Source organism: Nestor notabilis, unplaced genomic scaffold (genome assembly GCF_000696875.1).
Source record: "Nestor notabilis isolate BGI_N333 unplaced genomic scaffold, ASM69687v1 scaffold14597, whole genome shotgun sequence".
Taxonomy (NCBI): domain Eukaryota; kingdom Metazoa; phylum Chordata; class Aves; order Psittaciformes; family Psittacidae; genus Nestor; species Nestor notabilis.
Window position 1 is genome coordinate 57,636 of NW_009937351.1, and position 23,731 is coordinate 81,366.

Here is a 23,731-nt window from a genome sequence, read left to right on the forward strand (position 1 = left end):
GAAAAACATGAGTTCAGAGCTTTGCAGGACATTCCTTTCCCTATTTTTGCACTGGTTTTATCTGCTGGTTGGTAGATACTCAGGGGAAGGTTAAAGCTGCCTTGCTCCACTGCTTCTTCAGTTATGGCTGTACTGTGTGCTGTGCTGTTTTCACTGCAGAAAACCATGGGGCTCCCTTCCACCTGTAGGAGGGGAGTGATCCCTCTGGCCCATTGCCTCCTGCTATGCACCCCCGTGGGAAACATGCTCTCGTTTCTTTTTACCCTGCTGGACCAGCTGCATAGGCTGTTGAATATTATTTGTCTAATAATATTTGTCCGAAAATATAAAAAAATGACCACATAATTGTCAAACACATTTTCCCGACAGGTTACATTACACAGCTCACTGAATCTGTCACTATCTGCACTTCTGGTCAGACAGAAACCTCCTGGTATGAAATGCCAACTGGGTATAACGGGATGGTAAGAACATACCCTACATACACTGTGGGATTTTATTCTGCCCTCAGTACCCATGTGTAAGCCCAATTAGCATTGATTAGCATGAAAATGCATGCTTACTGAGAGAACAGAACTCTGGGTTTAGGTAGGGGCAGGAGGAGGAAAGTTTCTCATTGTAAAGGCAATCTTTTCAGTATGGGAGTCGTTTTCCCCAGTGTAATTAACAGGCAAGCTGTTCAGGATAAAAGACATGTTTCATGACTTCAGGAAAAAAGATACTGTCACTTTATGCTGTTAAGAAGAAACCCAAAGTTCGACTTTGGAGGGTAAAGTTAAGAATTTTCCCTTATTTTTTTAACACAAACTCTAATAAAATCCTTTGCCATTACCAGCAAGTTAAAGCTGCAGTTTTCTTTCCTTGGCAATGACAAATGCTTATGCAATCTACTCGGAGAGAGAAAGAGAGAGAGAAAGAGAAGAGACAGGGAGAGAGATTTTACATTTGAAAATACATTCTATATGAAAGAACAATAAAAGGGGATATTGCAGCTTTATACAAAAGGGTCAAGAGACATGAAGTTGAAATACAGAAAGCAGAACTATCAAGCCAGGTTGTCAAATCTGATTTGCCCTTGCCTTGCTGAGGCTACTTTCTTACACTAAAATATACTTTTTTTTTTTTTTTAAGTCGGTGAGCCATCAGAATATGATTAAAGACAAGGGCACAACTGCAGAGAAGCAGAGCTGTAGTTAATGTTAACACAATGAGAAGCAGTACAAACAAAAAGGCACTTGAGAGGACATACACTAGCCAGTGCCAAGGACTTTTTTGTTTAGTTTTTAGGCAGTACACTTGGTTACCAGTTGTGTCTGATGATGGCACATACTCTTTTATGGAGTTCACAAGCACAAAATTTAGTACAACACTGAAAAACATCAATAAAATTTGACTGTATTGCTTCATAAACAGAGCTGACACACTATATCGGTACTGATGCAGCAGTACTTTCAAAAACATCCTAACCCTTCTTTGCCTATGCACAACACGAGCAATTATACACAAATACAGGTGCAGGAGTCCACTAAATTGCTGTTACTCCAATATTTTCTGGGCACTGAGCTACAGACAGCATGTCCATCCAAAGGACCCCACTGAATACGTTTTGTGACAGCATCTTGGATTTTGCACAGTAAAACCAAAATTAACCATTAACGGAAAACAAAAGAGAGGGAGAGAAAGAAAGACAAAATGAACTATAAGTCAATCATACTTGGTCTCAACACCAGCATTTGATTATTTCAAATAAAACCAACAGAAAAAGCAGACTGTACATGATTCAGATTGTTAACACAGATTGTTGTCCATGTTTATCGGTTACACACTCATTGAAGCTCCTGAGAAAAGCTTGGCTCAGTGTCATCAATGCACTTTTCAGCCTGTACAGTAAAAGATCATCAGTTCCCCAGCACGACCGAGCTATGTCCTTCCACCCCGATTCTCTGAAACTTCTCCAGTTGCTTTATACCTTCATGCTTCCGAGTATGAATTCTGTGTGTTTAGTTTGTCTTTTTTCAGTTTTACACCATCGACCAGTTCAAAATTGTAATTCTCCAGTGCAGACAAGTTCCTCTCTGACATCCCATTGTGCCAACAGGCACAGTACAGGACAACTCCACAGATGGCTCCTAAAAGCACCCCGAGTGCACTCATGGCTATGATGGTGATAAGGATTGGATCTAGGGTCTTCAGAACATTGCCTGGTTTCCTGGAGATGTTGTCATCGTAGTCCTCGCCTGTGTGGTATGGAGGGGTAATCCCTGCAATGGAGTAAAGAGTTGCAAAATTTTCAGAACTGATTCTAGTTAGAGCTTTGTTTGACGAGTTGGAAATTTGGAGAGAGGACATTAAGTTTTTGACAGAAGTTGCTACATAATCTGAAAACCTCACTTCTTGGAGGTAGTCACAAATAGCTGAATACTGTAATACGGCCCAAACAGTTGTTGATTTTTTTCAAACTGTTCTCCAAAACTCCAATCTGCTGCATGTTAGGTAGGGGTCTGATTCTACCCTAGATTAAGTGAGAGTCTTGGGAATGAATAACCAGACCTTTTAATTATATTTTGCAGCTTGCAGTATTTAGCTTGAAAATGATAATTAAATCTCATTCAGCTCAGTTTGAATGTTTATAGCCTTAGACATCGGTTGGGAATCTGCAGCCATTTTGTATCTATCTCCACTTCCCTGACTTCAGGACTGGACCTTGAAATAGAAATAGTGACAAAACTGACACAGAAGAGCACTCTGCCTCCTTGTGTAAAATACCCACTGGATATCGTATTGTTTTCCCTCAATCCTTTCAGCTTATGAAAAACTTCCAATAAGCTTGCAAACCCTGCTAGCTGTTGCAGAAAAAGCCAAAAAATCCTTTTGGACAAACCCTGCTTTCACTGAAATCAACAACAGTAATGTTGACTGTAACAGAAAAAAAAGATAATTAAGCTCATTGCCTGAAAAATGCAAGTATATTTTATTATTGGGACAATATGACAATTATGATCCATTTAATGATCCATTTACAGCTATCATCAGTGAAAATGATAATGCTGTGGTAGGCTGGTCATAAAATGACATTTTCAGCCAGGTCTGTGAAACAATTAGCCTGAAGAGTTTTGAGCCTAATTACCTAGGCACTGCACGAGTCATAAATTGTAAGATGTAATAATAGCTGTTTCTTCAGCTGTGGACAAGCCTTCTAGATAACAAAATATTAAGGAGTTCTAAGTGTGCATGCTTATATATCTATACAAATTAACAAATTACGTATATCAAATTTGGCGATAGGTATAAATAATACAAAGTCCATAAGACTGTGTGACAGAGAAGAGTAAAACTGTTATATCCTTCAAATAAATGTAAGCTTTCTTAGCATCTGATCTAGGTAAATAAAACTCCCTCAATATAATTCGCAGTTAGGAAACTGATCTATAAATAGATGATTAGGATACACAAATTCATATGAAAATACACTTTAAAAACTCGTTCCTTTTTAACAATAACACAATTTTTACCTATTTGATTACTTTCTAGTTCTTCCTCTTCATCTGTTTCATTCTCCACATCGGTTGATTCTAATGAAGCAAGAGAATTGACATTGATTATTAGGGTTACAAACACTGATTGACTATCATGCTGGCAATAATGGTATAGCAGATTTTCCTGTGTCAGAGCATCATTATGTCAGCTTGACAGAACTGTTCATTATGATGGGCTCTGAAAATTAATGGAAAAAAAAGAAAGATTTAAAAACTCCTCTCCGCCCAGTCTTGGCACAGTTTTAGTTATCAGCAGGGGTTTTCCATGACTGGGAGAGAGAAATCAGTATGATGAATTAGCATCTCATTCATTGTATTTACAATTCTGGAGCCCAATTCCATAACACTTCATCAGCATAGGCATAGTTAATCACAAGAATAGTTTCACTGACTGCAGTGAGACCACTTGTGTTTGGGCTTCAGACAGAGCTTCTGGCTTTAGCTCACACAGGCCAAAATCTTTGTGCAGCACTTGGTGTGAACAACCAAAACATGTGGAGATAGGAAAGAAGTTACTTCCCTCTCTCATTCTGGAGTCAGGTAAATACAATCACTGTGGTCCCAGCGCCCTTCTTGGCACTGAGGACACTGCAGTATGTCCTGCCTCTCTTTCCTGGCGGCTGTCACTCTGGTGACGTATGATGAACCACAGAGGATGGAATGTGTCATAGAAAGATATTGTACAGTTTTCTCATCCTGCAGTAAAATTACCACGTAGCTGAAGTCTGTCATGTTACCCTCAAAAGGATATCAGCTACAAAAGGTGAGGAACACCCTCTATTATTGCTCTCAGTTGTGTTGCCAGCTTGCATGGCATAAGTTTATCTTCCTAATGCTGAGGGCTCTCAGTTCTTTTTGCTCTCCCACATAAAAGTCGTTGCTTCATCTCCATCATGAAGGACAGGGTTCAGTTGCTTGTGTTTATCTGGGGTTGCTGCTGCCAAATTACATGCAGTATGCAATGTACCTATGATCAGCAGTGACTGGAATAACCCAAGACTGGCCAGAAATAAAAGGACTCAAATAGCATCTGAGGAATATCTTGGCTCAGATGTAGAAAAGGCCATGTTCTAACATTACTTTGGGTCCCACATGTCTGGGAGCTAGTGACTACAGCAAATGAGTCATAGCAAACTCAGAATTGCAGGATGTCAGAGGACAGAGTAGGGGCCATTTCACCCTATCTGTCTACCCTGTAAGGGTTTGATATGGTCCTTTAAAAGAAATTCAAGTAAGCTTGGTACTAAGTATTCTAAAAAGAGCAAAGAAACAAAATTGGATTCTGAACATTAGGTAAAACAGAGAAGACCATTAGGAAAAGCAGAGAAATTTAAAGAGGGCAGCAATATAAAATACAGGGAGAGATGCGAGAATGTGAACATGCTGTGACTCATGTCAGTAGCATGCTAGTTCTGATCCAAAATACCGTAGTTGGTGGATTGCTAAGATGACACCAGTGGCACTTACTATGAATAAAGCTATGGGTCAGATCAGGATGTTTTCAGTGCAAAACCTCTTATATAGCAAATAATCAGCTATTGTTTTTTCACAGATAAAACCAGCAATCAAAACAAAATAAAAAATGTTTTGGATGAGATGTTCTTGCTATCCATACTTACTTCGGCAGTCCTCTTGTGCTACGTGATTGTCAATTTTAATATCATCCACAGCAATTCCTCCAGTTCCTTTTCCAATTTCTCCCTCAATAACCACCTGGCAAAAGAAGATAATGTTCATATTTTCATGTTAACACACAATTGCAGCATTCAGGATATCTTAATTAGTTGCTAACACACATCTTCACTTGTCATGATGCCACATCTACGTGTACCTTGATTGTGACCTGCCAGTCTGCACTCTGTGCCTTTATGAACTTATATATGCAAATGTGAATTTATATAATGTCAGACTTCGTTAAAAACTTTTACATCAGAGAAAAACTGTGCCAAGAATGCAGTTTTGTGACAGATGAGAAATGATTTCTAAACTATTTACTTGTCTTCGGTAACAAATTGCTTGTATCACTGTTAGCTGAGAGACCATGAAATATGCCACTATTATTACTGTCACAGGAACAGCACCTCACCTGTAGGTATAATACTCTACATAAATCCTTCAGTGACATCTTCTGCTACAGCGTGCAAAACATGACCAGCAAGGTCTTACTGGCCTCGGCTCTGGTAGTTCAGTGAGGAGCAGCCAAGCTTACCTGGTAGTGTTTCACAGACTTGTGAAGAAGAACACGTCCTTCCTTCCAGCAGTTTGCCTGATGCCCACTCAGGGTCCACAGCACCTGGTCGTATTCATCTGGCTTTTGGTACCGCAGCTTGATCTTCAGGGTGCCGACATGTGCGCCGGACATGTGGTACCAGAAAGTCATGCAGTGGGCAGAGTTCTGCGAGTAAATTACGGGGCTCAGCAGTCGGGCGACTTTGCCTTTCTGGCTTTCATCAGCTTGCGAGTAAATGAAATTGCCATCTCCTACTGTGACAGAAGGACTGTGTTAGGAACAGCCACTAGTTTTCATTTTGTTTGCCTAAGAAGCCCCAACCACCCCTGATCATTTTGCTCTCTTTCCATGTTGACGGGTCAAGCCTCACAACCAAGAGTTGGAGTACGTTGGTTTGGAAGCTCAGGAAAGCTGATGTGCTCTAAGGAGAGGGCCAAAAAAGAAAAAATGATCAAGGGATGGAACACCTCTCCTGTGAGGAAAGGCTGAGAGAGTTGGGGTTGTTCAGCCTAGAGAAGGGGAGACCTTATTTCAGTCTTTCAGAACCTAAAGGAGGCTCATAAGAATAGCGGGGACAAACTTTTTAGCAAGGCCTGTAGCAATAGGACAAGGGGAAATGGTTTTAAACTAAAAGAGGGGAGATGGAAGAAATTTATTACAATGAGGGTGATGAAACACTCCAACAGGTTGTCCAGAGACGTGGTGGATACCCCATCCCTGGAAACATTCAAGGTCAGGTTGAAAGGGGCTCTGAGCAACCTGATCTAGTTGAAGATGTCTCTGCTCACTGCAGGAGAGTTGGACTAGATGACTTTTAATTTAAAAGTCCCTTCCAACACAAACCATTCTATGATTTTATGATTTCTTCTGGCAGTCTCTGTTGCTGTTCACTGGGATGTTTTGTGCAGAGAGTGAACTGTGACATGTTCACTATGTGGCACACACAAGGCATCTGCTTTTGCTCAGGGAAGAAGGCAAAAGCATGTTTGATGCGACAGCATATGCTTCATTAGTCAGCACGCACCTCCTGAAGACAGCCAGCCCTAGTAAAAAACTAGTTCAGCATGCTAGACAGAAATCCCTTGGGCCTACTCTATATTAATTGTGCAAAGAGCTATTTTTAATCTCTGTTTAAAGTAATCTGTGCTTGAGAAGGCGAGATTAGAATGGGAAGAACACTGGAGGATAAAATAGCTTTGAACTGTCATTGTCAGAGATCAGGAACTGAGTTCTAAACGGTGCTCCTATGTAGAGTCTGAGTATTATCATGAATGGTGCTAGAGTTATTCCCTTGATTTTTGTAATAATATATTAGGGTCTGCATATTTATGAGCCATTTCTCGGAAGAGTAAGATTATGGTTAGTATTTTCTGAAGAGTATATGGATTTATAAAGGTTGAAATCTGAACACCTAGTACCCTTAACTTGGAAAATTACTTGCTTAATCATACAGGAACAGAAGCACATGGGAGTGTGATTAGTTTGGTAACAGAAAATTGCTAAGTAAGGTACTGACTATAGAGAAGTGCTTCTGATTTACACCAGCCAGACATCCATTCCAGTCAGCTTTTGAACAGCTTCTTTGTAGACAGTTATACTGAAAAATATGAAGTTCATCCCAGTATGTGTAAGAATAGATTGCATGTGGAATGCACTCACACAAAAGGATGGAGACAGCATTTACTGGCACTGGTATAAAGTTATTTTGAAAGCAGTAAGGAGAATAAGAAATACTGTTCCTCAACTGCCGAAATAAGTGTAGATATGTCTGTTTATACTAATCATAGAATCATAGAATCATAGAATAGTTAGGGTTGGAAAGGACCTTAAGTTCATCTAGTTCCAGCCCCCCTGCCATGAGCAGGGACACCACACACTAAACTATGTTGCCTAAGGCTCTGTCCAGCCTGGCCTTGAACACTTCCAGGGTTGGAGCATTCACAACTTCCTTGGGCAACCTATTCCAGTGCCTCACCACCCTCACTGTGAAGAATTTCTTCCTTATATCCAACCTAAACTTCCCCTGTTTAAGTTTAAAGCCATTACCCCTTGTCCTGCCACTAGAGTCCCTAATGAAGAGTCCCTTCCCGTGCTTAAACAAAATTACAAAGAGGCAAAAGAAGATGTTTTGGAAGGGTGGTGTTTTTTCACCACTGGTCTTTACTTATACAAGATATTCTTGAATTGAGCCTTGCTGGATTGCAATGGTATAGTCCCGCACCAATGAAGAAGGGAAGATGAGCACTGCTACTCTGGGAGGCATAAGAAGGACAGGGTAGTAAAGATGAGCTAGGATCAAAGAGGAGCGGGAAAGAATGAGAAATAAATGAGAAAGACGAATATTTCTTCTAACATGATACAAGGACTTTTTCTTTTGTTTGGATTTTTCTGTGGGCTGTCAGAGGTGTAACAGAGGTATCTTGGCCAATATGCATGTGGAATTATCTGGTCTTTGAAAAAAATTTTATAGGGGAAGATGATGTTAAACTGCCCCAGAAAATAGTCTCTCTTTTTTATCTTTTTTCTTTTTTCTATCTTACTGCAGTAATATCTTGCCCAGATTCTTCAGCAATGTATTGTTTCCAGCTTTATGTCTATGCGGAGGGCAGCACAACGTGCAAATCTCATCAGAGAATGGTGATGGGGAAATCCAAAGGGAGGAAAAAAAAGAAGATAATCACAGCATTAGGATGGCTGTCTCAGTTGGAAGACCTAACTCTGGTCAGATTTAATCATAACATGTATAATTTGAAGTGACATACAGCGTATCCTGCTGTCTTAAAGCAGTTGCTGTTGAAGATCACTTCCGTGGCGCTTCTTCAGCTTTATACATGTGCAACTGAGAGAAAGATATGCCTAGGAGCTGCTCATTGAAGTTCTCCCAATAACTAGGGTGGCCTTGCTGTGTAGTGGTCACATTGAGGGGCTTGTTTGGGACATCAGTGCCATTCAGACTGCTCATGGTCTGCATTCACCCCCACCCCCATTCATTCTGTGCCTGCTGGCAGGTGAATGGTAAACCTGGCAGGTGAAGATGCCCTTAGAGTTGAAGGAAAATTTTGGAAGACGTTGAAAGTTAGTGCAGTAAGGAGAAAAAGGGTCTGCCTGTGTGACTTACAGGCAGCTACAGCTAATAGAACAAATACGTCTTCTGCCCTAGCAGGGCCCAGCGGAAACAACAAAAACTCATTTGAAGAATATAATTTCTTCATCTCTTGATTGAAAACAGGTTCAGCCTCTCTATAATCCTTCATGGCAAAGTGCAGATAGCTCTCATTTCCAGAATATTATCGCAGTGCTGGGTCAGGAACTCTGTCTTCATTGTCTTAATTAGAGCTTTACTTATGCATGCCTTTTAGATTTTGTCAGTCTCTGGCTAACATAGCTTTTAACCTCCTTTCAATGTCAGATCCTACTGAGCCATTTCACTTTACATCAATTTTTCCACCATTACAGCCTTCATTTCAGCTAACTGCATTTAGTTAATTTGATGCCATTTATTTGTACAATGCCATTTATAGTCAAAGTATTATAAGTTTTTTTTTCCCTGAAACTACTGTACTTGTCTTAAGATTCAATTGAAAGTGTCTCAGAATTTAAAAAGTCCAATTTTGTCTAATTTCCTTGTCATTCTCATTAGGCAAAGGGATTGCAGAAGTGGGAAGGGGGATTTATCTGAACACATTTGATTAATCTGCACATATGCAAGAGAGAACACTAAAGCAAGAGGCTGTGCAGGTCACATAACGCCCTTCCTTCTCCACTAGCCAGCAGTGTATTTATGGCCTAATTATGCAGAGCCATGAGTTAGATACCACAAAACCAACCAATCAATTTCCCAGGGTGATATCTCTGGAAAAACTGTGTGTGAGCAAAGGGATGGCTATAACCTCCAACTCCTGCTGGAGAGGCGGAGGGCATGGAAATTTGTCCATCTGGGAAGTTTCACTTACAATACCCTTCTGTGGTGGTGGGCAGGCCCTGTAACCACAAACAGGAATAATGTGAGGTCTGTTCATGACTGTATCACTTGGTAAGTGATATTGGCAACATACTGGTCATTCAGATTTTTTTTCTACCCCAGACTGATAGTTATCCAGGGGCAAGGGAATATCTTCAATTCCTGACAGTAATTGATTTTTATTTCACAACAGAAAGAACAATTATGGTCAGTTGTGACTACATATAACAGATAAGGTTGCCTAGAGAATCATCCTTGTGACTCTACATGTCTTAGGTATAATTTAATCTCTTGCGGCTTTGGAGGGCATGTTGGTATTAAAACAGAACCACCTTTTCCCATGTAAACCAGCTAAATCATGAACTCATGATTACCTGTGTGGTCTTGAATTGGACCAGTTTTGCTGGTGAGGATCGCCCACTTTAAATCCACCTGGTTGTCATGCTCCCAGTGGCACAAAGTCTTTTGGGATCCCCAGCCAAAGGCACAGTTGAAGTTGTATAGTGGCAGCTCTACAAGGAAAGAGGGAAAGGAGGGAAGAAATGCAACTATTAATTGCATAATTCAGATTCTGCACTTCAAAACCAAACACATGCGTTTGACCATTAACAGAACCATTCCTCTTTGAGAAGCCATAGTAAGATCTGCTCTGCTGGGAAACAGATGAAGAATGACCGTTTCTAGTAAATTATGTGCTTGTTTCTTGTCTCTTTATGACCCATATTTTGGGATTTTTGTGGTTAGATTAATTCTTCTGATTTGCCCACATTAGCTGATAACTATGCTGTAACATAAATGACTCAAAAAGAAAGCTCTGGCTTTCTTATCACGAGCATTTTCTGAATTTTCAATATCTATTTGTACCATAACAATGCAACATTTTGCAACAATTCAACATGAGATCTGGACAAAAATAAGAAAGGGCAGAAACACTAATGGAATGTCCTTGGCAGGAAAGAATTTCTGGTTAAACATATAGTATGTGGCTTCAGCAAGGAACTTATTTCAGCATCTTCTAGACAGTTAAGTAGGCCCACAAGATGGCAGCATTGAAATGGACAAATTGAGACAGAAAAGGGACAAATGTGGCTGACTGCCAAATGAATTCAAAATAAGCTTCAAAACAAGCTCCACGTAAAACAAGGGAAGTCTGGTATTATGGTCAGAATGAGATCATATCTTGTTTCAGCTTCTCTTCAATTCTGCCCAAAGGTTTAATGTATAGTAGATTATTTTCTTCAGTAGAACTTAGAATTTTAATGGAAAGATTATACAAAGATATCACATAAATCTCTTGCACTTCTTATTTTCAGAAGCAGCTTGAAATCTTTTGGGCTTTTGGTTCCTACCCTGTTGGTATGAACTTTTACCTCACCTTGAGCAAGGGCAATTCCCAATAGAGCAATACCCTTCCTACAGCAATGTGACCAAATCCTTAAGTCTTTTCTCAGGCATTACTCATGCCTTATTAGAGGAATAACTTAGGTTTACTTTAATGAGATGCTTTGTACAAGTATGGACTAAGAACAAAGGACTTTGTGCTCCCATCACTATCAGCTCTGAGGGAAGAATTGTGTTTCTTGCCCATTATTAAAAAAAAAAAAAAAAAAAAAGCCAAGAAAGATAATGTAACCCTAGAATGTGTTTTGTTTATTGTGGGAAAATATGGAGAAATATGGGAAGTGTGTTGGGACTTGCGGCTTTGACGTAGAGCTCTTCTAGTCTGAAGAGGCAAAGACCTCCTCCACATAGTGAACTGTGCAGGGAAGACTGGAAAGGCTTTTGAACTCACAACCCAGAACTTAGAGAAAAAGTAAACTAGAATGATCATTTTATCAACATGGACAAAACCGCAGGTGAGGAGGTTGAGATAGAATGGGCATAAAAAGGGTTCATCTATCTTTATCTCCTTGCCTATTGTGTCCTTGTTTGGTGGGTTCTTGCTCCTGGACACAGTTTTAACTCAACTCACTGGATTCATGCATTGCAGCCCCTATGACCTCTCCCCTCTGGCCCCTAGAAAATGTCTTTCTGTCATCAGAGAGGTCTGAGCATACAGCAGCTCCTGCCCCTCTCCTCTGCCTGTTAGTACCTCCGCTGTGCTGTGACATCTCTCCTTACTGAGCCCTCATTCTTTGCTCCTTCCTTTCATCTGCCCCATCCTGCCTGCCTCCCCCCTCCCTCCCGCTGGCCTCCAGAGGGGTCTACTCCACACTGTCACGAATACGGCATGCTAGCTGGGAACAAATGAATTAAACAGATAATGTCTGGAACGGGAATTCAATATGGAGAAAACATGTTTCCTGGAGGACCTGGACCTCTCTAGGAAAGGGGCAGATCATGGTGAATAATCTCTCTTTGGGCTCAACACTCTAAAGAGGCAGAACTCAGCCTGTGCACATATGAGTGCAGAAAGGCAATCCATTATGTTTCTTTCTTCGGTATATTTTTTTTTTCTAGACAATGGGGCCATGATCAAAGGCATCTTGCCCAAAAGGGGACATCTGAAAATCAAGGGGAGTTTTTAAAGAACCAGAGTGACATTGAAAAGAATTAAAGGTTTTTAAGTTCATGAAAAATAGCCTTTCATTGTCAAGGAGGCCTAGGAGAGCTATATTGCATGGCTTCGACATCAGAGCCATGAAACAGAACTTTAGAAAAGGTCTTAGAAAACGTAAAACAAAATTAATCTTATTAATCCCAAAGGATTATATCATGCAAAGCTAGTGATAGCCTGTGTGGTATTCAAACCACAAGAAAGGAGAACAGTGGTAGACAGATCACATCAATCTGAAGATATCACACAGCATAAATGAGCACATAGCACAAAGAGATTGAAAGGACTGGTATTGTTCAACTCTGAATAAAAATAAATAGCAGAAGACACAGCAGAAGTATGTAAATGGGTGAAGAATCCAGAGAAGAAAGATTATACTATTCTGTCTTCTCCATTTCATAGAACTGGTAGATATCCAGTGAAGTTCAATGTAGATCAAAGGAAAAAAAATTCTTGTATGATGTGAGAGATACTTCCCTCAAATGCTGCTAAGGCTGAACACAATTAAAAAAGAACTGGACACTGAAATGGATAAGGAAAATATCCAGAATTAAATTGTTAATTCTGAAGTGGAGAGAATGACAAAAGTCTTTTGGTTCATGGCTTTTTGGTTCTGAAGCCAGCTCTGAACATTGGGATTAGAAGGATAGCTTTAAAACAGAGCTAAACTTCAAGCACCATCTAATAAGGAATTTCTTACACTTCCATTTGAAATATATCTAGTCCACGGAATTGGCAAAGAGCCTAAGTCTGATATGCTTTGGCCATGCCTGTGTTCTTTGGCTTTGGACTCGGAGACAGCATGGTGTAGCATAAAAATGAACTTCTTTTCCACGCAGAAGTTAATGAGAATCTCCTGAAATTGAGCAGATTTGAGCACTCACCTGCTCTCAGTTAGCTATTTCTTGCTTGGTTTCTATTGTTTTCATAAAAGTGATTGCGTCAATATATTCCTTAGACAATCACAGCAATGGGATTGAAGGTCAAAGGCAAGGAATTTCAGAGTGCTCTCATTTTATGGGCTCCTTAAACATGCCATCTCTTATAGTCTTTTCTTACGTCTCTTCCAATACTTCTCCCAGGGACCCATAAAAAGAAAAAATAGACGTGCTAGCCAATTAATAATAGACACTTGTAGCATCAGGGTAGGTTCATTAGTCGCATGGACAATGGATCTGCCCCAGCAAAAGACAGAATAGTTCAACATTTCTATTTCAGTCCCATGGTGCTGATACAGTAGCTCGCAGTAAGCTACAGGCAATCTGTCCTCTTCTTTGTCCTTGAACTATAGCTTGGCAGCTTTGGTGGAAGGAAGAAAAGTAGGGAGAGTAGCATTTGGGGGGCTCCCTCTGCAGTGCTGGCCCATTCCCCTGCTAGGATAATTCTCCTGCCTAAAGGTGATTGATCTCTGTATTTGTGTGTATTGAGAGGATGAAGAAAACCAGCTATTATGTAACCAAATAGCAGCAGTTCGGATGAGAATTTGAGAGGGAGGTGTGACGAAATCCCATATGCCTTTTTCAAAATGTAGGGTACGTGATACTGAATTAAAACAGATTTATCCTCTCGAACAATAACCAACAGCTGTATTTCTTGACCACATCTTGCTCACAGCTGGAACCATTACTGCACATGAACAAGAAAGTAATATGAAAATCTAGTTGAGTGAGTTTCTTCCAAGTCCATTAATCTTTCGTGGCCCACAGACTTTGACATATTTTTATAACTCCTCCAACAACAGGCAAGAAGGAGCATGATGGCATTAAAGATGCTATGAAAATTCTCTGTACGATGCTCTTGCCAAATGGTAAATCAACATTAAAATGGGAAATTACAAACATAATTTGGACCACTTCAAAGTAGTATATTGGGTCTGATTCATATTTGCATTTCACCTTTTTATATGACTTATTCTGGCAGCACAGAATTACCTTAAATGATAGTAAATGATAATTTAACTGCTTTAATATCCCTTTATTGATGCAAAGTTGTCCCACCATAAATGAGAATCATACTTATTCTACCTTTAAATGATTTCTTATCATACATTTTAACCTCGGGATGTCTTAGTTATTTTTCTGCAATAGCTATTACATGTGTGAAAAACAAGATACTTTTTGAACAGTCTGCTTTACAAAGGACTGAGCTTACATGCTGAGAGCACATAATGTAAATGAACAGCTTACTCTGTACGTAAACAGCTAAGAGCCAAGCATTTCGAATAGTCCTTTGGAATTGAAAAAGATGAATTCAAAAAGATTAGATGTTGGTGGGTCTTAGGACTGAGGCCTGAAAGGTATTTACCTTGACAGATTTCTTAAAGGCATCTTTTTAAGTCTGAGGAGGAAAGTAGATCCTATCTTAAAAAAAATCCAAACCTCTAAACATCTTCAGCAGTTTGAAATCATGATTCTTTTTTATTTTCTTACAATTCAGTCCCCTTGAAATGAACTGTAAAAGTCTCCTTGATGGAAAGCTTGTTTATACATTGAGGCTTTCCAGCTATTTGCTTTTAACTGTTTCTGTAGTGTATGAAAGCTGGTTGGAATAGGATAATCTCAGGCTTTGACATACACAAGCATGTTAGTCTGGGATAACAAGATTAGGGGTGTTTGCGGGCTTGAATGCAGGCAGGAGGACAGTGATACGTGGTGTTAGCAGCTATTACAGAAGTACCTGTGCCACAGCAGGTGCTGTTACTGAGAGGGCTGGTAAATCTCTGTCCCCAGTCACTGTGGGACAAGCTGTTGTGGCCAGCACTGGGCATGCTGTAGCTCGTGCAGGGCTACCTGCTGGAGCTTGCAACTGGCAACTGATCTGGAATAACTCTTCAGCTTGGAGCTCATCACTTACCTTGAGGTGTACTAGCATCTAAAGGTAAACCAGCCCCTAGAGCGAATTAAAGCTGAAGCTGAAGGCTTAGTCCTTGGCATGTTAAGTTACTTTATTCAACTTGAAAATAGCTGAAAGAGCTGGAGTGCGTTTACCCTCAGAAAGCTGAGAGCCAGGAGGGCCCTGATCAGCTCTGTATCTTCAAGGCCAGTTTAAACTACACTATCCATGAGTGCCATAGCAGACTCTTGCTACCAACTACATGCCCCCTTACTCCAATGTGCTTCATTGGGCCAGCCAGGTCCAGCCATGCCCCTTCAGCATAAGGAAACGCTTACACCACTTTCGTGTCAGGAGGGGTTTCCTCATGTTGAGAGCAATTTCTGTCTGTCCCTTTTTGAGAGTATTCTGGCTGGTTTTCAGTGAGGGATTACGAAGCAGCTGGAAACTTTTATGTCTTAAACTGGAGATTCTGGAAACCTTATTCCTATTTATTAGCATCTGACTGATCTCTATCTATGATCTTTGTAATGCGCTGCCATGTGGGAGCCTGAAGTCTGGGATGTGAACTTGTCCCTTATTCCCTGGAAGGAAACAGTTCCTACCAGCACAGTGCAGGGAAGTAACATTGGCATGCTCTGAAGGGAACCTCGGAAACTCCTTTAGCAGAGAAAAAACTTGGCTCATCAAAGGCAAAGGTGGTGCAGGAGGGAAGTAAGGAGAGAAAATGAGGATATCTTAATCTCTGCCAGAAACAGTCTATCTGTTACTGGAGAGTCCCACCTATGCCAAGGGGATTAAACAAAACCTGCAAATGCAACTGGCACTGGAGAGGAGGGATGAAAACTGCATTGTACAGAGGCACTTTATGAATGTGCAGTTTGTTGAAATGCAAGAAGATAGTAAAAAACCCCTGTGAAAAATCCTTCATTTCAGCAAATAGAAAGCTAAAACCACCGCACAGAACCCTTTCTTCCCTTGCATTCCCCACCGCTTTCTGAACTGTGGCTCCCGGGCAGCCCTCCAGCCCCTCAGCAATGCTGGCTGTGGAAGAGCAATGTGGAGAGGTGTCCCACAAGGGCAGGCCAGCCTGCCATCGTGTTTCTCACTGCACCAGTACCCCACGATCTCCCTCTGCTCATAAAGCAGAGCAGAGCCAGAAATAGTGTGTGCTGACTAAGCCGATTGGATGATCCTGGAGACAAATTTTGAGGGAAGTAAAAGCATTTGCCTCTGCAATATCAGAACGCAGAAGCCGAGAACAACACTTGAGATAAGTCAGCTCTATCTCTTAATCAGGTTGCCACCGTCAGTGTTCTTTAGGAAACTTTTGCATTATTAGTGCCTTTCTTTCACTTGAAGCAAGAGTGGATTGTGTCATATGGTTGAGGAAACAATGATAAACACTTACCCACCCTGTTAATAAATCACTTGCAAGACTGTGCCTGACTGTGCTTTAATGGAGGAAATGGGAGTAACTGAAAACTGACCTCTTTACTGCTCCACAGTTACTAATGCAAAGTATTTTAAACTGGTGCTCACAGTTTTTGGAATTTGGGTTTTCTACCCAAATCTATCCTTTCCCCCACTCACAGTAAATTGTACAGGATATTAAAAAAGTGGTATGAAATCTGTGGAAGCAGCAAATGAAGGATTTTAAAAGCTGCTAGTTACTGTATTGATTAAGTAAAAAGGACTTGCTGCCAGTGACAACTTGGTTTTCCCTTTCAAGTTCATGTAGCGGTTCATGTAACCCCATTTTGAGAAAACTTGCTAGAAAACGATATTGTAAAACTGCCAGCTCCCTGGTGAAGGAAACTGGCAAACTTTACTTGCCTCAGTTTTGTAAAACCACGGATATAAATAGTGAGGGGGCCTGTGTGGCTCTGTTTTTGTTTTCCTGGCGTTTGCAACCACACTTTGTGTCACTGACATGCCACATTTAAACATGGCATGTTAAGCTCTGTGTGATTAAGTTATTATAATTTTGTCAGCATTTGGCATTTGCTGATGCAGAAGGAAATCTTGTTCTCTGCTGTTTCTACATGTGGATGAAAAGAATAAAATATTTACTGTACAGAGCTGAGAGACCAGATGCTTCTTTACTTCAGAGACTTCTATGGAATGGGAAGTCAGGAAGTGCTGCAATTCATTATTTTGTCTCTGGCATGAAATTTGGGTATGGAATTTATTATGTTTTTAATAAGAAAATATATTTTTTTACCTGGCTGTAACGTATTGTCTATTACTGTTGGCTTTTCTGTATTCAGCACTGTAGTACCACCTGGAAAAGAAATTATGCGTATCATGATACATGGGACACAACAAGGACACAGCAGTCATTAGGAATATCCTATATATAAATCTGAAATATTACTGTCTGTATTAGACATGTAGGTAACTGAGTATGTGAGCTTAAGCATGAAAATATGACATTAAAGATCTTGTTTCCTTTACCGAAAAAGAAAACAAGAACTCATCGTTAATAAATCTGTATATCTCTGGAATCCTTGCAAACACCACCTAATCAATCCTCGCCATGTCCCAGTGGCCATCCTTGTTTTATAGACACTGATTTCCTCCAAATCACATGGGAAGTCAGTGAATGACCTCTGTAGCAATCCTAACCCTCACCAGTTTACGCATTCACCCTTGACATGTTGCTTCTCATATCAGAGACATGAGGTCCTCCAGCCCCTGCCATGCTGGGTTCCTCCCTGTGTGCTGTTTCATAGCTCCGTTGTGAGACCAGCTCACAACAGAGAAGCATGGGAATTGCCCATATTTAGGCTACAGTCAAAGACAGGTTTCACTTCTGTCTCAAAAAGCAGGAGGAATTGAGGACTTCCCCTTTGTCTTCTTCTTCAGGCAGATGAGCAAGAGGTGAGTGGGGTCATAAACCTCTCCTAAGCTCATTAACTGATATTTTTAAAATACTTGACTTTTTAAAGCAAGCCTTATATTGATAAAGGAAACAAAAAGTAAATTAGCACAATTATAAACGTGCCTGTGGGGTGCTGATTACCAGTGAATGGCTTTTCTTTTCTCCAGGAAGCAAATGCTTAAAGCATTATAGAAAGGATGGCTATGATGACTTCCAATGAGAATGAATGCCCAAGCTATATCAGCTTTATGTTGGTGAGAATGATCTGATGGGAAATGCTATAAGCCACGCAAATAGAGTAGCTCTGTATGGGGTCCAAATACAGCAGGAAGGAATCCGGCCTACAGCACAATTACAGTTAATTGCAAGGGAGGCTTCATTGTGATACTCACATATGTACAAGTGCTAGCAGTGAAGCGACTCTTAACTGTCTCACCCATGAGAACGTGGCTGCCACACTTGCACCAGGAGAGGATAAAAGAGGGTAAGGCACTGACAAAATCCTCTCTGCACTGCCCTGTGTCCTTAAGGGGCCGTGAGATTTACATGCTTCCCTTCCAAGCATTTTGGAGGAATAAAAGAATATTTACAAAGAAATTATTGGTAAAGTCACTTCTGTGCATTTTAGTGTTACAAGTAACATAAGCACAATGCAGTGTTCCTGCAGTGTCCAGAACAACTGGGCATGCACTGCTCAGGGTTCTAGGTGGTACAGTAGTAAATTATATGAAAGTGTCTGCACATCTGTAAAAGGGCAAAGTAGTATTTTCAATTTTAGTATTGAAATAGGTTCAATTTCCCAAAAGAGCTCATGCTCAGAAAGGCTGGCGTTTGTTCCATTGTTTTAGAGATCATAAACTGCTCCCTAAGTACAACCTGCGAAAATTGCCAGGAGTTTCATCTGCTTCAAGCTTTCCCTAAGGGGCATGTGGGATGCAGTCATGAGCTCCTTGAAGTGCAGAGGCTACGAGTGAACAGGCAAGGTGCTCGCATAGATCTGTCTCCTTCCCCTGACGCAGCCTTTATCCATATGAAATATGTCTCTACTTACTGGGCTTTGCAAGCCAGCCCTCTCAGTGTAGGGCTTTGCAGAAAGCCCCAGTGTTTCCTGACCTGGTTCTTGCCTTTCAGAAAAATAAATAAATTACAATGTTTAGTAAGACTGAAAGCTTTCTGAGCCGCCTTAACACAGTACTGACTATTTTATCAGACTCCCTGCATGGCTGTTTTCAAAAAGTAAGATTCATGTGGGATACTGATTTGAAAAACAGTGACAGTGACCGTGCAGTGCCTTTTCCACTCAAGAACTGTATTTCGATTTATGATGTGCAACGTGAATTTACAGGAGACATTGGCAAAGCCCATAAAGGGTTCGATGCTGAAACTGCACTTTCATTTATATCTGCTGTCAGATGTTCTACTTGGCACCTTCTGAAAAACCAATCTCTTACCCAAGATTTCCCAATGTCTTCTTGGACACCTATTGCCAGATTTTAATGCTATTTTATATCATGGATATAAGAAGCAATAAACATTTATTAGATAAGCATACTAAGGAGCAGTGATGAAATAACTTGTGTCACTATGTCCAAAAATAAGCTCAATTACTGTAGATGTATAGATCTGCTACAGGAAGATCTCATTAAACAGGCCCAGAGCTTTGTGGAGCAAGTGACCTCTAAGAAGAAATCAAAAACGTAGTGCTGCAGTGCCGGGTCTCTCAGAAGCACAGTGATACTGTGCAAAAGTGGAAAAACGCAAACACTAGCAAGCTTCCTCCATTCCAGATGCAGACTATGTTATGTCTCTCCCTCCTATCTTTCTGCTAGTAATGGCAGCTTGGAGAACATCAGTCCCTCTGTGGCTGTAATGCAGTGTTAGTGGGGAAGCTCATGGAAATACATCTGGCAGTCTATGTGTGAGTATGCTTTGATGAAATAATTCTCATTTTTTTCTGTCTGGGAAAGGATTGGGGCTGAGATTTGAGTCCTATGCTAAATTTCAGGTTTGGAAGCGTATATATATCTCGAATCTAAACAATATTTCATTTTGAGTTCTTCAGTCTCAGACAAGAAACCTAAAAAGGTTTGTCCAGCTTTTCTCTTAATAAGAGAAAGTTTGATTAGGACATTTGATTAGACAAAATTCCTGCTTAAAAAAAATTGCCCTCTCTTCCAGCTAGGCACTATTATTTGCTTCAAAAATTACATAGCTGAGAAAACAATCAAAAGGATTGTCGTATGTAAAAGGCAGATGCCTATGTTTTGACAGCGCTGACAATATGAACTGCATACCAATGTCCATTTATGTTGAGTCATTAAATCAGTGCAAACATTTAGCTGGTAACTGGTGATGGATATGAGCTACAGTGAAGCTGCAATGGAATGAGGATGGTTTCTGCACCTGTCAGTTGGTAGTCATCACCTGTGCCACTGTGACAGTTTGCCTGGTCATCATCACATTCATCCACAGGCTTGCCTTCAGAAACCGTAGGGACAGCAGTAGGAGCTGAAACAAAATCCAGTCATTCAGTTAAAACATGTGCTAGAGAATCACCATGCAATTAATTGGCAGGAACATTTTGATGAGCACCATGTGCTGTCTTCACATGTTGTATCTCAGGAATGAAGCAACCTTACTTTGCAGGTTAGTTGGTATTTCTTTGCAATAGGATGAATCTGTTCTGCCTCCTTGCAACTGAGGCACTCTGCAATATCTGAGCTCAAGGGCTGAGCAGAGTTGGGCAGCAAAAGCCCCTGACTGCCTAATCACTGGCTGATGAGTGTTTGTTGTTCCTACCAACAAAGAGTGAAAGCCTGGCAAGGCAGAATGGGAGTTTTGAGGGGTGAGGTAGAAAACCCATTGTTTTGTTGCAGACCAAAATCCCTGTGAATAGGCCTGTACAGAGGAGCCAGAGGGGTGCATGCCTAAAGTGGTAGTTTTCCAGCATCCACCGCATCGCTGAAGACCTCTCTGCAGAGCACATGTGAGAGAGGAAATGTCTGAGCAGAGTCCTAGCAACAGTGGCAGGAAGACAGTGTGATGTACAATCACTTTTACCTCAATAAGGAGATACGGAAGGAGTTTCTTTTGTTTTCATTAAAGTTATAAATAAATAAGACATCAGTGATGTCAGTCATCCCTCCCGGCCACCTGCCTGCTTCTCATTGGTGATGACTATCTGGTAGCTGCTGCATAACCAATAAGGTCTGACCTTTGTTATTAGAGTTAAGAGCTTGAGAAAATATATCTATACCTCAGCATGTGCAAAATATACCCACATCTGGAAAATCAGAATACGGATACTTGGTGTTATGTTTAGGTTTATGTTTCATAATAATAAGCCAAGTTCCTTGGCTTATTATAGCCACTCTGGGAGTGTGATCCAGGCTTTTGTCTATTCTAACCTACTGTTATTTTCATTAACAATCTTTTCCTCTCATTATAAGCTATGAAATAATGCATCCCTTTCTCAGATTCTTCTTTGCCCTTTACCGAGGCCCCCAGAGCCTGCTGGCCATGTAAAATCACATGCAATGACTTCTTGGCCTGAATATGTCAGGAGGGATGGTAGCTTCTGAAGTAGCTATATTCTGGAATGAAACATGGCTCTTTAGGACCTGGACCTATGCTTTACAGGTGCAATCTATCCCTACTTAAAGCAGCAGTTCTGTTCATATTATGAATTATGCAGAGAGCATTTGTTCCCCACACTGCTTTGAAAACCCCTCTGGGACCTCCCTCTAGCTTTCCACATCCAGTTAAGTTTCTTATCTTGATCTTCATGCCCCTGCATAGCCTCAAGCTTGCCTGCATCTCTGCCATCATTTCATATAAGCCCCCTGGGATGCTTCAAGCACACAAAACTTCCCATGGCTTAGTACTGCTGGAGAGCTAATTTCTGCTTCTGTCTGTGCCTACTTCCATGCTTCTTTTCTCATCTCAACTCCTTTCTTGCTCAGTAAATCTCAAGTGACTTACCTTCATTCAACTCCATCCTTAAGATACAGTTATACAACAAAGTTTTCTTACTGTGGTTCTCCCACAGGTAAATGGGAATTGACCTCACCTGTCTATGGGTGACTTACAGGTGAACAGCTTTAAAAGTACACCATAGCAGAAAGACAAATGCAGGAAGATGTGTCCCACTGAAAAACTGTACTTGTTGTTGCAGTGTGCCTAAAAGCAAAGGTGTTTCGCCTGGTCAGTCTCCTCTCTGGTTCCTCCATCTCACTGAGCAGCATGTTTTTGTAAGGTGGTCCATGGACTCACTTTTAATATCTAGGTGGCTACAGAAACTCTGCGGCCAAAGGACTTTGCTCACAGGTTGTGAGTTTACATAAGACAGGTGATGGGTTTTCTTTTTTTCTGAGCAAGTAGCACAATAGTCTGCAGGAACTAAGTATTCCCACAGGAAACAAGGGTTTCCTTCAGGAATTAAGAAGTATTTCCAACCTCCCCACTTTCCGGGCCAAGTAAAAAGCATAATTATCTTCACTAAAAAAATCAACACAGAACTCATCAGTTCTCACAGCAAATGCCTTCCACTTTGCTGCCTTGAGAAAGAAATGGCGAGAAAGAAATGTAGGCAGAACAATCAGTTCCATTCATCTTGGGAGCCTGTTCAACTGCTTCTATACAAGCTATCATATGAAACCCTGTGCAACATGTTTTGTTATTCTGTGTATTGTTAAGCTGTGTGGTTTATAAACCATGCCACTATACCATCATCCACCAGACAAAACTGTGAAATTAATGTAGTGTTATCTACAGTTATCTATGAAGTTATATAATTATTGTTTATATAACAAGAATTAAAGCTTGACTTCGTGTCACAGTCCAAGGATAAATGTCTAAACTTTGCTTTTCCTGGTCTTTCACCTCCTACACACTGTTGCAAAATTAAACTTGGTAAGGAATAATGAGGTCCCCTTTATCCCCCTAAAGGAGCAGCACAGACACTCTCCAGCCAAGTAATCATTGGCCACCATAGCGTCTGGTATGACTTTCACAACCTTTGAAGGAGCAAGGGACATAATTGCTACATTTAGTGCAAAGCTCCCTCTGCATTCTGAGAAAACAGCTCTTCCAGGGTTGTATCATGGTAACATAAAATTTAACTTCCTGTCTTTATTCTCTCCTAATAGCTCTATGATTCTCAAAAGTATAATCGGAAGGCTGCTTAAGGGAACAGAAAACCACGTGGAGAATATCACTGTGATTCAGGCAAGGAATGGGAGAAAGAATAATATTTGTGCCTTGGGCATATTCAAATGTCTGAAGAGAAAGAACTGATTAGACCAAGAAACAGCACTAATGGGAGTCATGGAAGCGAAAGTCCGACATGCTGCCTGTGCAGACACAACACTGTTCAGCAGTCGTCCAAGTAGGGAATGTATTTATGAAAATAATAATGTGCATTCATCTCTAGCAGAGCAATTACCTTCGAGTTCACAGCCCAGCAGCTCCATTCGCAGCCCCAGTCCTCCGTGTGTGGCTCTCTCAGGGTAGACACGGATGAATCTAGTTGTTACAGGTTCAAAAGTCCGCAGTTCAGGCGTGTCATAGTTGGTGTTGCCTTCAAAAGTCTACAAAGCACGACAAATGCTACTTGTTAAAAGAAAAAAGCTACTTTCAACAATTGCCTTTTTTCCTTCATTCTCTTGTCTTTGAATTAGGTGAAGAGTAGGCTAGATTCTAACTGCTTAGTAAGTGTCAGGCATTCCTGTCC

General features: G+C 40.8%; 1 protein-coding gene across 1 annotated transcript in view; it reads right to left on the bottom strand.

Moving 5' to 3' along the window:
* Positions 1-242: 242 nt before the first annotated feature.
* NRP1 (neuropilin 1) overlaps positions 243-23,731 on the bottom strand; it is a gene marked incomplete at its 5' end in the record, with an annotated part of 65,702 nt that continues 42,213 nt past the window's right edge. The window contains 8 exons of the mRNA XM_010018798.1: positions 243-2,261; positions 3,513-3,572; positions 5,156-5,249; positions 5,746-6,017; positions 10,102-10,239; positions 17,341-17,400; positions 20,425-20,508; positions 23,444-23,588. Of these exons, the coding sequence (XP_010017100.1) occupies positions 1,972-2,261; positions 3,513-3,572; positions 5,156-5,249; positions 5,746-6,017; positions 10,102-10,239; positions 17,341-17,400; positions 20,425-20,508; positions 23,444-23,588 (1,143 nt within the window). The remainder of the gene's footprint in view (positions 2,262-3,512; positions 3,573-5,155; positions 5,250-5,745; positions 6,018-10,101; positions 10,240-17,340; positions 17,401-20,424; positions 20,509-23,443; positions 23,589-23,731) is intronic.